General features: G+C 36.7%; 1 protein-coding gene across 1 annotated transcript; it reads right to left on the bottom strand.

Annotated features, from left to right (window-relative positions):
• Nucleotides 1-1,064: 1,064 nt before the first annotated feature.
• Nucleotides 1,065-10,751, bottom strand: LOC143863766 (proteasome subunit alpha type-2). Its single transcript, XM_077374523.1, has 11 exons — nucleotides 10,592-10,751; nucleotides 10,431-10,507; nucleotides 9,845-9,909; nucleotides 8,969-9,015; nucleotides 7,295-7,370; nucleotides 6,189-6,256; nucleotides 5,175-5,244; nucleotides 4,990-5,075; nucleotides 1,658-1,720; nucleotides 1,502-1,567; nucleotides 1,065-1,367 (listed from the first exon to the last, which is right to left on the bottom strand). The coding sequence occupies exons 1-11, from the start codon at nucleotides 10,630-10,632 to the stop codon at nucleotides 1,319-1,321; spliced, it is 708 nt and encodes a 235-aa protein (XP_077230638.1). The 5' UTR covers nucleotides 10,633-10,751; the 3' UTR covers nucleotides 1,065-1,318.
• Between the last annotated feature and the right edge of the window lie 4,862 nt (nucleotides 10,752-15,613).

The following is a 15,613-nucleotide window of genomic DNA, read 5'->3' as shown; positions in this document are numbered from 1 at the left end:
CAGGTGTATCAATGTAAGCTTATGAAGAGTAAGAAAAAGTCTACATTCATATTTGATTAGTGCTAAGATTGGATGATTAAGGTCATTGCATCAATGCGATATTTGGGCTGTGACTACCCAAATTAGACCCATATCTGATAGCTTGGGAAGCTAATATTCCGTGAAATAAATTTTCAAGGCTGCCAAACATGGCAAGTCCTTGAAAAGAACATAACATAAAGATTGCAAGACAAATCTCAGTGAAAAAATGGTGAGCATAAGCCCCTCATGTAGGTTGACTTTGGGGAATTCATGTTGAGCTTTTACAGGCCGGGTTCGGATTGACCCCAATTCAATTTTTAGCCAAAATTCAAGTTGATTACAATTGATTTTTTAGCAAAAGCTCAACCCGAACCGACCCAAGTTGCACCCCTGATTAGACATAAAGGTTGCTAGCATTCCACATGATTATAGATGGAAAATATACCCTTTACCATTGGTCCATTGCTAGCATTCCACACTAGAGATCAATGGTCTTGACTTCACGCACATGCCCACCCTAAGACCAAAAATATAACCTTTACCATGGGTTGTAAAAGTGACTTTCTGCATAGTTTTATTTTAGACTGATACGGAACCTTCATATGGTACGAAAGGATAGTGGTTGGGAAGAAAGCTGTGTTTGGCAATCACGAATTGGCTTTTTTCATGGAATATTAGCTTCCCATGCGTTGAGATATGGGTAGGGAGAGTGGGAGAGTAGGAGAGGGGGAGAATTGAGAGGGCATGAGTGAGGAGATGGTTCAAATGGGGCTCAAAAATAAGCAAAACAAGACTTTTTTTTAGTAGACTTTCTTTTGCCTGATTTTCAATACTTATCATCCTCTCCTAGTGTACTTTCAATTCTCTCCCTCCCCCACTCTCCTACCCTCCTTGCTCCTCTCCCACCGCTTGATAAACTAATATTCCATGGAAAAAACTTTCATGGCTGCCAAACATGGCCTAAAACAGAAATCAATCAGCATTGCCAGTGAAGAGAAAATCAGAAGTGATTTTTTACTCTTAAAAGAGTAGACAATCTGCAGTGATAGGTGCCCCTTACAATGAGAGTTATATATTGGCCCTTAGCAATTTTGATGATGAACACAAACCTATCCAATATCAGCTGCTGCTCTCAAGTAGTAGCCAATATGTGTTACCATGATGAGGCAGTAAAGCTATTGATAAGCATTGGAAAATTGAATCCATGATTTGAAATTTCTTAGTTTAAACTTAGAAAAAGCAACAACAGAAGTGATAACAAGATAACATCCGAGTAGGAGCATGTTAAGAAACCCACCTACTCCACTTCAGCCAGGTAGTCTTCGATTTCAGCCGGGCTCAGTACTCTGCAACCAAACGTGAATTAGAATGCAAATTGAGATATTACAGCACACAAATACAGGTTGAAATCCACAGTTAATGTGTTAAGAGGGGGCTTCCATACTCACAACTATATTAAAAGAGCAAAAAGAAAACTTGCCTGAAAGTACGATCAGCACCGATTATTCCAATCTCAATGTTTTTGCCTGAAATTTGGCCTTCAAACCTAAATACATGCAAAAGAAGTAATCAAATAAATATTCAAATAGATATGGTTAGTGTGCAAATAACTCCCAGAAAGAAAAGAGTTATATACCCCTCTTTTAGGGTCAAAATAGCAGTGTGGACAGCATCATCAAGCTCCATATCGTCAGTGTACCTACAGAGGTAAGGGAACTTATTAACATCCTTCTGCTTAGCCAAAAGAAGAATGAGAACATGAACGTGACAAAAAAATGAACGTGACAAACAAATATCATTAAGTAAATTACAACATACAAAGTAAAAAAATGGGCAAACAGATGCCATCATGGGCAATTTTCTTTTTGGCCGCATGGGAAAATCATCCACATGAATACCAGATTTGAACACATGAAAGGATAACTGGGATTTCTCAAAAAAAATCAGGAAGCAAGAGACACCAGGAATCATCACCATCATCACAAATAATGTAAGAAAATAAATGGGTTTGTCTCATTAATCCAGAACAGCGTATGGAGGCATACTACCAATACCCCTGATCGGCACCATAAAGAGGGAACCTGCACATGGCATCAGCTGTTTTGGTAGGCTTGTGCAGGGCACTGTATCATCTTTCATGTACTGTTATTATCTTCATTCCCAAGATGCCGAAATCTCCACTATCAAGAAGGTCCCTAACGGTGTGTTCGGTTGCACAGAAGTCAGGATGGCTTAGGAGTTTTGCTTGGCATTTGGGTGCCACATCAGAAAAACTCTTTTTTCTGTTGGCAATCTAGCAGTGAAATCCCTGAAGACTAGCAGAGGGATGTCTCACGGTTAATCATTGCATGTCTGCTGATGTGTCACCCTTGGCCCCTCCCTATAAACTCCAAGCCAAATTCCACAAAAAAAAATTGGAATTTTGCCTGGATTTCTTGGGAATGATGCCTCTCTCTCTCTCTCTCTCTCTCTCTCTCTCTCTCTCTCTCTCTCTCTCTCTCTCTCTATATATATATATATATATATATATATATATATATATATAATGATACCCCCCACCACTACAAGTTTGACAACCAAACCCTACTTACCACTATTCTTCAAGGTAAGTTCCAGGAAAATCCAATGATTGTCTCCTCCCTGTTGACTCTTAGACCACTAATTCTCAACTCAACACAACAAAGCCTTTGTCCCAAACTAGTTTGGGGTCGGCTACTTAGACCACTAATCTACGAGGTAAATACCTGCAACCAAACATGGCCTCAAGATATAGGGAAAACCCGCAAAAGTCAAAACCAACTCCACTTATGCACAACACTCAATATTCTATTAAGCTAACTTGCAATGAATAAAGATGCGGTCATTAATTCTTCCTCCATCTCTATTAGCTAGCCTTATCTTAATCTTGAACCTGTCATGTTTTGATCTTTCCCAGCACTGTCATTCAAACAAAACATTTAACTCTATATGGAACTGAAGCTTTCTTTACCCAATACCAATTATCTGCCGAGCAAGTTCTTTTATCCGCCTCAATCTGTGACACAAAGATCCGCCAACTAAAAAAAGATTCGCCAACTAAAATGTAGGTTGCAATTAGCATCAAACTCCGCATCCACAAGGTTCCTATATAAAACCCACCACCAAATCACACTCCCCAACCATTCTCACGGCACTAATTAGTTCTTCTTTAATTGAATGATAGCACGCATTAATCTCACAACCTTGTCTCTAACTATCCAATGAAGTTTTGGATAAATGTGACAAAAAGGTGATTGCCCTAACCAATCAACTTCCCACAGATACAGATACAGAAATGAGGACGCTGGTACGATAAAATAGTCTTGTAAAATAAAGGACACAGTTACAACTTACAAGTAATATTTTTTTAGATTGGAAAGTTCAGTTACAAGCAATATAATAATAATAATAATGATGATGATGATGATAATAATAATAATAATACATTTATTAGATGTGAATATATCTCACAAATTATAAAATCATAAAAGGTTACCATGTTATAGCAATTGTCTTGGAATTGTAGATAGATGATAGTGACACATTTTTCTAGTTTGATGAAGTAAATAGTCAAATAAAAACCTCTTTATGATGGGGTTGTATCTCTTTCTCATATCCAGTTCAAGTACCTAGGTATCCCAATATCATGGTCCTCACCACCCCCACCCTAAACATAATCCAATGAATGTACTCCTCCCTGACCTGACAAATAGACCACCAAGCTCCCAAGCCTCGACCTATACCTAACTTCCTACATTCCCAAAACCCCAACACTCACCATATATCCCTGTATTGACCTTTCTCCATAAGGTTTCTTTATCTGGTCCGAGGTACAAGAGGATTGCTAGGGTCACAATCATTTGAAAATCGATTACAAAAGTAAGTTATGGTGTATTAATTCACTAATGGCAGTCTTGTAATTAAAGATGATACCAAACAAAAGTACATTATGGTGTAATAATTCACTAGTGACAGTCTTGTAATTAAAGATGATATCAAGTTGAAGTATTTCTAAACATTGACCCAGCCTTCTAAAAATTGAATTAGACAATCCCCACGTGAGAGGCACCTTTCAACTGAAAATGTGCAGTTAGGATGAGAATTTAAACATGCCATATTGATCCCTCACTAAGGCCCTGTTCGTCTGGGATTATGACAACCAATTGAGGCCCCCGATCCAATTATTGGACTCAAAATTACATTAATTTTGAGTCCAATAATCGGATTGGGGGGTCTCAATTGGTTGCCACAATCTCAAACGAACAGGGCCTAAACAGTTCTCACTCAAGTACTCAGACCACTCTTACATATCCCTTGCTATTTCATATGATTACCATGCCTCATAATTCAATGGCTTACCACAATTTGAGGCACGACTCGATGAAAATGTTCTTTACAGTGGAACTGTGTGATCTGTTTAACATGTGATCTCTGGAAAGATTTATCTGAAACACTTGTTAAAAAAAAACTGCTCCAATGTGTCAATGTCCAAAGTCCAAGCAACAGTTGAACCCAGGAAAAAAAAAGAGTGTTCACAATTTTGTTCGCATCGGGCAATTGTGAAATTTCAACTGTCAAGCCATGTGTTTTTAAACAGAAAAGATACTAATGCAGCACTAGTTATGGTGTTATTTGAAAGCACATCATAATTCTACCAAACCGGATCACCAGATACAACATAGGAAGTTCCTCTTTTTCGGTCCATGCCTAGAGAAATTTATTTTGAAAGCACATCATATTTCTACCAAACCGGATCACCAGATATAACATAGGAAGTTCCTCTTTTTCGGTCCATGCCTAGAGAAATTTCTTTCTAAATCTTTCAGTCTACTAGTAACTCTTTAAGACAATTTAAAAACTATATTGATGCATGTAGAAACTTGGAAGTAAGAAAACAACTGTTTCATAAAGTGCAAATAAAATGTTGGCACCCGCAACAACTTTAAATACCTCTTCTCGAGAAATGTCTTTGCATTAGAAACGTTTTTCCCCATTGCCGAAGCTTTCCAGGAGAAATATGATCCTGAAGGATCCACCTGGAATTATTATTCATAAAAAAAACCACTCAGGAATTGCTTATACTCAATAAGGAAAACCACAAAGAGAAATAATGTCAATTCTAAAACAGGAATTACCTGATACAACTGTGGACCATTGTCATCATATCCAGCAACCAGCAGGGAAACTCCAAAAGGCCTTACACCTCTGCCAGAGAGAAATTCTCAAATTATAATTTAAATTATCATGAAAAACAATGCAATTGACAAGGACAGAGCACACACTGTTTGAAAGAATTACCAAGACAACCATTTGGCCCCTATAAGTATCCGTGAAGTATCCAGGCATCGTGTGGTGCCGGGCATACTATGTTGGGCCTCTAGAAGTATCTGAGTATCATGGGGCTCCACAAGAGGCAAAGAGGAAAGACACTTAGGACACAAACAAAACAAAGTTTAAGAAGTTGAAACCCAACTCAGACTCAATGAAGACTGGAGTATGAGTCGACTAGAAATAGCTGAATAATTGCTCAGCTTTTGAGTTTAAAAATTATCCTGTTGCCTGATTTTTGTGTTAGTCGGATTAGGAAGTAATCAATAGGAAACGGTCGTCACAATTGAAAAACCAAAGCCAAATACCGCACAGGAAGAGGAGCTAGCAACAAGGTTAATACCAAAGGCACTAAACGGATGGAGTTTAAGCTTTAATAATGGGATTAAAAAATAGAAATTTTGGCGTTCTCAGAAAACTAGAAAATTTGCTAAATACACCCAAGACTCTCCAAAGGACTTTGGTACAACGATGAGAAAGAACCCAAACAAACAGCTTAGAGCATTTTAGACTATATTCTTCTTTAAGAAAGGATGCAAACTTTTGACCTCCCATGATGGCTAAGCATTTTCTGCTTTATTTAAAAATCACATGTGGTCACAGGTTCGAGCCTTGGCGCAACGGTAAGGTTGCTCCATTGTGACCTGGTGGTCATGGGTTCGAGTCACGGAGACAGCCTCTCTGCAAAGCAGGGGTAAGGCTGCGTACATCTAGCCCTCCCCCAGACCCCGCAATGGCAGGAGCCTCGTGCACTAGGCCGCCTTTAAGAATCACATGTGTTCACAAGAAATAATAATAAATTCCACGACAGAGATTATTACCCAGACTGAGTGAACTCCTGCATAACAGCCGCTGTTTCCCTTACAAGTTGCGTAACAGGAATTGGCTCCTATAAACATGAAATAGAGATGTAAATTAAAATGTCCTCTATGCAAGATTTAGCAACTGGTAGCAACAAAACGTATTGAGTTGAAGGATCGAACTTGATCATTACTAGCTAAACAGGGAAGAAAAAACAAGAGAAATTATGCCTCTGCAAGCTTAACAATGTATCACTACATATATAGATCAATGAAAACCTAAACAAGAATAAAGAACAACAAAGCTAGACACCAAGGAAGTCTAACTTGAACGCCTGCAAAACATGGTTCCAAAAGGTACAATTTCTATGCTGACCCCATTGATTCTGACAGCACCCAATGTTTTCTTCCATCAATGGAACTCAAATTCCGACACAATGCATAACTTCTATGCTGATCTCATTGGTGTCGCGGGAGCACCAATGTCTTTTTTCCATCAATAGAACTTGATGAAAGAATTGAAATTTGAAAGATTTCTTCAGACATTCCTTCAAAATCGACTCACATAACATGTGGCCTATATAAATTAAAATCGAACACAAGTGTCATGTAGAGATGTCAGATACGAAGACCATAAAAAACCCAAAACACTGATAAGTCCATACGGTAATATGATGATACTGAGAGACATACTAGTATGTATGGGTCCATAGACGATACCCTTGGAGAGAACTCAATGTTGAAAGTTAGAGATGTAGCTGTGAATTAAGAGCAATGACGCAAGTCCGAAAAGACCTTCGCGTCCATAATGAAGCAGAAAACATTTAACCAGATGCAGAAAGCCCCGCAACAAGAAAAAAAGGGGAATGGAGAAAAATAAGTACTATTTAATTTACCTATAAGAATAGTAGAGAGACATTGTCAAAGATACAAAAATGCAGAAGTGACGGATCCCATGAAATTAAGCTATTCCAAATGATATTCAAAGATCTTGCACCAAAAACCTCTAAATCTACAACTTATCCGCTAGAATAGAAAAAACAAACATCAAGACACAGAACAATTGAAGGTAGAGAACTATTACTAATGCGTAGGATGAGGAAAAGAATAGGAAGTCAAAACAATACCTTGTATAGTCTGTAATACTGTTGTGCCTGCTTCCTACTTTTCCGAACCAAAACTCGAGCATCAGGACCCATCCCACTGCACCATAACAAGCAGATAAGAACATTATCTCTCAGTGATGAGCCTGAAACAGAAAGCAAGCAGAGAAACAACAACAACAACAACAACAAAAAAAACTTGGAGATTACATGCGCGTGAACGAGCGTGTGTGTGTAAAACAATAAGAGATGTGGCTTCATAAACAAAAAAGTGAGTTCACAGGATCTATTGACTAAATAAATCTTTCTGAACTTGAAATTCATTGAACTTAATTAGTAAGACTTCGTGTCCAGAATAAGCAACCAAGTAGATACATAACACTCCAAGTCCAACAGGCATCACTTTCTACATTTAAGCATCATCCAATACATTGCCCCAATATCTATTGGTTTTTTTAATGAGCCAAATCGAAGAAGAATGTGTATTGTCTGACACATGTTGTATCATCAGTTGCAATTTTTACATTGCAAGATCTGAATTTTAAAACCTTGTTAGTAACCAATTGGTACAAACGAACTAAAAGACACAAGAACTAATGAATGAGACAGATAATGCAAAAGAGAATGTAGTTTTAGGTCGCTTGTACCAATTGGTTACTAACAAGGTTTTAAATTTCAGTTTCAGTTACCACAGAAATGGAATCGTTTTGGTTTCGGTTGAGAATTTTGGTGGAAATCATGTAAAACCACGAAACCATATGGAAATATATGCAAATGATAGAATTTTAAGATGAAACTTCAGGAAATGCTAAAATAATCACAAAAACACACTTGGAAACTAATAAATAAGCAAGACAGCTATCCATAATGGTTTAACAGCATTGAACACCTACTTGTACATATAAATAGTTATATGTGAATTGCATTTCACACGTTATTCATATAAATAGTTATACATAATACATAACGGTCATTTCACTATTTTCAAAAAAAAAAGGTCATTTCACATGCAATTCATATAAATATAATTATGTAACACATACCGAAGAGAATGTAATTTTAGGTTTCATTCCATTAAACTCACAAGGACTAATGAAAGAGGCAGAAAATGCAAAAAAGAATGTAATTTTAGGTTGTGTGTACCAATTGGCAACCAATCACATAGTTATATAATCCTGTCTCAGTTATGGTGATGTCTGCAGCTGTATTATCATAAGTTTTGTCCTTTTGATTCCTAACAGATTCTGCTACTAATCAAATGATAATAATCAAAACCTAACGATAAATATTATATGAATCACCCACAATGTCCTACATTCATCATTCGGAAAGTTAAAGCACACTTAATGTCATCGGCAAAAATACTACAGGAAGACATGCAATATAATTCTGCATGTGTAGCTCAATTTGGAAGTAAATCAGAACTCGTCATAGATAGAAGTGAAATTTAGCATCAATAATGTAAGGTTAAGATCCTAAGGCCGTGTCTGGCCACCAGGAATTTGTTTTCATGATAAATCGGTAGTCTCCAAGTGGAGATTAGGGTAAAGTTGCTAAAAATCAAAACCAAAATCCCGGAATGGGGCATTTCCAGGGATGAGATGCAGCTAAATATCGGGAGACTATCGATTTATCATCAAAACAAATTACTGGTAGCCAAGCGTGCCCTAAATAGAAACAAATAACGGTGAAAACAACCTGTATACAACTCCAATATTTGTCGTCAAAAGCTGAATCTTTTGTACCTGCAATTAAACAACATCCAACGTCACATACAATTCCCAACAACAAGTACAGTAGAAGAAAAGCTATGACACCATGGTTTCCAAGAAGATGATGGTGAGTTTCAGATGAAGGTACTTTGGTGCAAGAAATTCCAAGGAATGCAAAACTTGGAAAAGCAAATAAAGATGTCCAATCGACAAAATAAAAGCAATTCTCCACGAACAAAAGCATTAATAAAGAGAAAGATAGCCTGATACAATATTAGATGATCTTTCTTCTTTTTCCTTTCGGTGAATAGTAATAGCAGACATAGAGAACTTAAAAAAATCTATTAGCCTATGATTTGTGGACACGGACATGGAGTGTCCACAAACTCCCAAAATTTAAAAACGGGGACACAGCTAAAATAGAAGTACATATAATCATGATTTGTGGACACAGATTTGTGTGGCCGAGTTTCAACACGGATACGAGGTATCTGACATGACAATGCCTAAAAATTTAGAAATAGTGGCACACTCATACACGAACATACATATAAGTTAGTTACAAGTTACACTTCTAGCTATACATTTAAAATTGTCGAAAGGAATGTCGACGCATGTGGATACGAGTGTCAGAAATAAATTCCAAGTGCCAGCTAAATCATAGCTATTAGCTCAGACAGACCAATAGACAATTGGGATTGTTTGCACATGCTACCCAAAAATATCGGACTGAACAAATTGATGGAACAACCGATTGAATGATAAAGCTTAGTTGTAGCAATGTGGAACTTTAAGTTGTACAGTATTGCGAATGACAACATTAAGTTTGAAGATCTAGAAGAAGAAGAAATCATGAACTTACCGAAGTCTCATCGACTAAAATGGATGGTAGTTTCTTCTCAGTCGCAATCACAACACCATTAGCAGCTGCAGCCATCACAAAACAGCTTTCAGAAATTAACACACAACAGTTTCATTTGAACAAAAAAACAATTATGACATTACTAAATAGAAGTAGAGAAGATTAGAACTAAATTAATATAACATTTTGATGGGTTTTGGTTAACAAGACGATTGGAACCAAAATTAGAGCAGATTCCAGAGACCCATTAAGGTGTAAAAGCAGATCAAATCCAAAATAAGCATATATGGGGGATGATATCAGCACAACCCTGTTTTGATAATTGCACTAACTTATCTTGTCTTTTTATTATTTAAAGAGCTGTCAGAGGCTATTACAGTACCCAAAAGCTCCCATAATCCAATTAAAAAAGTAAAGACGAGCTAAGTTTGTGCAATTATTAAAAATGGTTGTGCTAATATCATTTCCCTAAAAAGAGATAATTAGATGGAGAAACAAATAATAAAGTTAGGTCTAAAAAAGAGAATGAAAAACATAACAATAAGAAGAATAAAAGAGAATATATGAAGAGGAAAGAGGAGATCACCTTTAATGCCTAGAGAAGTTTGACCTGATCCAACGGCCATTAGAGCGTGCTCGATCTGAACAAGTTTTCCTGAAGGACTGAGGAGATAGGAAAAGAAAAAAAGTTAGAAGATCTGAAAATGGAAAGTGGGTTAGAAAATACGAGGGATATTTTATTGTTACCTGAAAGTAGTGAGAGAGAAAGAATACTGACTGTCTCCCATGGTAATCTGATTGGAAGAAAAGAGATGAGGAAAATAGAGCAGAGAAGAAGGGAAGATCGAGTTTAAGAGAGAGAGGAAAAACCCTTGCACAAGAAAAGAGCCAGGAAGGGGGCAGAACATACGTATATAGTCCCAGAATTTGATGGAATTACGGTAGTACCCTTCTCTTGTGTTTTTAACTTTATACACGGTCAGTCGAGATTTTATATGAGCCCTTGTAGTCCCAGATTTGGGAAATGATATTCACGCCTCAAGGCGGCAAACGTGCCGTGCCGGGAGATTTTATATGAGCACTTGTTGTCCCATATCTAGCAAACGTGACTGGCACAACCAAATGAGGCCCGGATAGGCCCGTCCTCGAGGCTAGTGCCGTGCCAGCCCGTGTAATTTTTTTATTTTGAATTAAAACTTTTCTGAGAACTCCATGGGGTCTACGGAGTTTCAAGAAAAAAAAAATTTGAAACAAAACATTTCTCAGAACTCAGTGGGATCCCCACGGAATTCCGAGAAATGTTCTGTTTAAAAAAAAATACTCTTTTTTTTTCAAATTTTGTGAACAATTTTCTTGGTCACCTTTTTGTCAATTTTTGTTTACAATTTTCGTAGTCCCTCTTTTGTTAATTTCATTTACAATTACTTTACAATAGTAATTTAGAAACAAATATCGATTGTGCCCGGAATATTTATCCAGGAACCCGGACGCACCTTTAAATTTTATTAATATCAAATATTATAACAAAAAAATAGGTGTTGAGCAGGACATAGAACATTGCCTCTAACCAACCAACATTAAAGGAAAGAAAAGAGAAAAAATAAATACAACTTCTAAAATAAAAGTTTTCATCAATCTTCAGATGATGAGCTTGAGCCATCCAGTCCTTGTATCCTAGCATCTGCATCAAGCCAGTCCTTCAAGCAAACACATACCTCCAATGTTTTTTATGACATTTTGGTTCTTTTGTCTTCTAAAACCATGTTACATGCACTAAAAGCGGACTCCGATACTACTGTAGACACCGGGGGATTAGTAGATCACGGGCCATGACGGATAGCACTGGATATGTGATGCAGGTGCACCTCTGCGTCAATATATTTTCTCATATGCTTTCCACCGCGGAAAATTTCAAAAGTTTCTCATTCTTCGGGATTGATATAATGTTCATTTTTCAAATAGAATGATAACTCATTACAAGATGCTTCACCAACACTACTAGGTTTTGCTCTTTTTATGCTTATTAAAGTAGAAATTGGATAATTTTAGGCCCCGAGCTCGTAGAAGAACTGAGTCTTGTTTGTCCATGTTCCACCTCATATATATATATATATATATATATATATATATATATATATATATATATATATATATATATAGCGACCTTAATAATGATTTAATTTTATTTATATTATTCCCTGAATCTTCATGATCATTACTGAGGTTGTTATTGTACTCTTTTAACAAAACTTCTAAACCTTGTAACTTAAACATATGGTCCATTACTGTACTGAAGGAGTATAAAAGTAGAATTTCATTAAAATATTTTTTAAATTTAGCATCCATGACTTCAATTATTTGTTCATGTCTTTTAGGTCTATTTTTCTTAAAAGTAAGCGTGATGTTATATAACTTACTCATAATTATGTTTGGGGTTGGTTTGTAAACAACAGAAAAAGCATTAGTTGCAGTATAAAAAACTTCAAGAAAACTCATGAAACCCTCACAAGTGTTCCAATCTGGGAGACCTACAGTGTAACGGAGAGGTTGAGGTACATTTTCATTACAAAATGATTGAATTAAAGGTTTATATGGGAGGCAATGTTTGAACATTAAATAAGTTGAATTCCACCTATGTCTACACATTTAATTTGAATTTAGAAAATTCTTTTCCATAGGTGTTGCATAATTTTGCAAGTTCTTGTCTTCTAGACATTGAAGAATTGATAAATATAATATAAGTTTTAATATTTTCTATTTATGAGTTAATAAGAGCTAAACCATCCTGCACAACCAAATTTAAAATATGGCGTGCACATCTAATATGAAAAAGTTGTCCACTTAAAATAGGTTTCAATCCAGTTTTTAATAACTCTACTGCAGAAGTATTATTACCAGCATTATCTAGAGTTATAAAAAAAAATTGTAATATTATATTCACGATCAGTATTTAAAATATATATTGATATAACATTTCCAGTATGTGGATAATCAATAAGACTAAAGCTAATAATTATTTTTTCTAAAAGCCAATTAGAGTTGATATAGTGTGCGGTTACACAAATATATGAATAACGCTTTTTGGTACTCCAAATATTAGAAGTGCAATTTTCTCATTAAATCCTTCAAAATATGAAATCAGTTGTTGTTTACGTTCATTAAAAAGTTTACAACTGTCTGATTTTAGAGTGTTTATAGGTACCTTTTAAAAGCAGGATTTAAAGCTTGTTTAGCATATTTTTCAAAACGTTTATCTTCTCAAAAAACAAATAGTTGTTCATAGTGTATAACGTATGCAGCTAGTTCTCTTCTATTATTATCATGATAGTAGGAAAATATTCCTATGAACTAGACTTGCATCTTAGTTGAGTTTGCTTAGGGTCTAACGGGCCATGCTTTTTACCACAAGCGTCGGCATGCCTTTTTAAGTGGCCCGTTCTACCCGAAACATTATAACTAAGATCCCTTTTACAATGTTTACAAATTGTCCTAACTTCTACTTTCCCATCGGGACGTCTTATCTCTTCACGAGTGAAGGTAGAGCAAATAGTTGAAGTTCTACCCCTTTTAACTTTAGAGCCAGAAGGAGCTTGGCTCCCACAAGTACTAAGGTTGGGTTCATTTTGGACTTTAAATTCAACATCGTCTTCACTCCACTGACCTCCAAAACAAGCTTCTATTAACTCATCATTGCCCATGACTTGATTGTTATCATGACCAATGGTGGGGTAGAAAACTTCTTTCGAATCGGCCATTAAGAGATGTTTAAAAAAAAAAATAGTGAAAGGAGAATTAGAATTAAATATTTAAATGGGTACCAACCTCAACCTATTTGAGCAAAATCTCACCCTCTTGTTGATTGACAATCGTCGCCCTCTTCATGAGTAGTTAGTGCTACTAACTAAAGAGAGAAGTAGATTGGAGAGAGGGAGAAGTTGAACGAGAGAGAGGGAGAACTTGATTAGGGAGAGAGAGAACTTGATTAGGGAGAGAGAAGTTAATTGGGGAGTTTAGATAATAGAGAGAGAGAGAGAGAGTGAAGGGGGTGGAAAGTTGTATTTATAGGATTGCGTGGGTTATTTTTTGACTTCCCAAAATACCCCCCAAAACTAGTTGTTGGGGGGGGGGGTTAATTTGGTAAAAGACATGAAATGACTTAAATATCCACAAAAAGAGTTATTGGAGGGTATTTAGGGAAGGTAAAACATTTAAACAATAAAAATCCAAAATACCCCCAAAACTAGTTGTTGGGGGGTTAATTTGGTAAAAGACATGAAATGACTTAAATATTCAAAAAATAGAGTTGTTTGGGAGGGTATTTAGGGAAGGTAAAATATTTAAACAATAAAAATAAAAAACTACCCCCAAAACTAGTTGTTGGGGGGGTTAATTTGGTAAAAGACATGAAATGCCTTAAATATTCAAAAAATAGAGTTGTTTGGGAGGGTATTTAGGGAAGGTAAAATATTTAAACAATAAAAATAAAAAACTACCCCCAAAACTAGTTGTTGCGGGGGGGGGGTTAATTTGGTAAAAGACATGAAATGACTTAAATATCCAAAAAAAAGAGTTGTTGGGGAGGGTAATTTAGCGAAGGTAAAAGATTTAAACAATGAAAATCCAAAATAACCCTAGGGAGGGTTTTTTTTTTGGGGGGGGTGTAATTTGGTAAAAAGCTTTTAACTTCCCAAAATACCCCCCAAAAAGAGTTGCTGGGGGGGTGTTTTCAGGATTTCATGAAAATATATGTTTTGGAAGAAAATACCCCCCAAACTAGCCGTTTGAAACAACTTTTGGGGGGTATTTTCGGATTTTTCAAAAAAAAAAAAACAATTACATTTTCTAAAGGGGGGAACCGGGCTCGCGGGCCGTTCCGTGCCGGCCTGACGGGCCACCCAACCAAGCCCGGCACGGCCTGTTTCATTGTAGCTTTTCGGGCCGTGCCAGCACGGCCCGTTTGCCACCTTGATTTACGCCCCCTTCGATCACTAGGGACACCCATTGACCGTGTACGTTGCAATCAAAGCCCCTAGATTTTTCTGACATCAAGTACATCAGGCCCATTTTTGTCATTGATACACTGACACTGGGTGTCCCTGGTGATCGAAAGGGGTGTAAATATCACTTTCCCCATATTTTTGAAAAAAGTACTGTATGGGACCACATTATAGGATGATCCAAACCATCCATGTGATGGGCCACATCGTAAATAGGTTGTTCCCCAAAAATCATGATTTTTTGCCTCCAATATGTATAGGTTTCCATAATATGCAGTTCCTCTATAGATCGGAGGGTTGGGGTAATCCTATAGAAATGATTCTTTCGGCACAACTTATTTACGGTGTGGCCCATCACATGGACAGTTTGGATCATCCTATGGTGTAGTTTGGATCATCCTATGGTGTGGTCCGTACAGTACTTTTTGAAAAATACGGGACTATAAGGGCTTACACCATATAAAAACTCGGGGTTTTCTTGTGATCCTTATGTATGTTAATCCAGACCGTTTATCTTAATCATTTTTAGAGGAATGATAGATGGAAGGACGCCCTTGCATAAAGAGCCAGAAAAGGGCCCTTGATTGAATCCACATCATTTTCGGAAATCGGTTTTATGCAATCAAGGGCTCTTTTCCGGCTCTTTATGCAAGGGCGCCCTTCAATCTATCATTCCTCTCATTTTTTTAAATTTCCATCATTTAGAGATATAAGAAAATAACTTTGATAGGGGTGCATAACTTGGGTCTAACCCAACCCTAACCTTTCAAAA

Source organism: Tasmannia lanceolata, unplaced genomic scaffold (assembly GCF_043159265.1).
Source record: "Tasmannia lanceolata isolate RefF3 unplaced genomic scaffold, GAP_Taslan_0.1 ptg000044l, whole genome shotgun sequence".
Lineage (NCBI taxonomy): Eukaryota > Viridiplantae > Streptophyta > Magnoliopsida > Canellales > Winteraceae > Tasmannia > Tasmannia lanceolata.
Note: the sequence above shows the minus strand (reverse complement) of the source record. Positions and strands in the feature narration are given on the sequence as shown.

Bases quoted from the DNA above. Each gene is read 5' to 3' on its own strand.
- LOC143863766 (XM_077374523.1), bottom strand. From the start codon at position 10,632: ATGGGAGACAGTCAGTATTCTTTCTCTCTCACTACTTTCAG. The intron at 9,016-9,844 runs GTAAGTTCATGA...GTTTAATTGCAG, and splicing joins TTTTAGTCGATGAGACTTCG to GTACAAAAGATTCAGCTTTT. The intron at 5,076-5,174 runs GTAATTCCTGTT...TAATAATTCCAG, and splicing joins ATGGTCCACAGTTGTATCAG to GTGGATCCTTCAGGATCATA.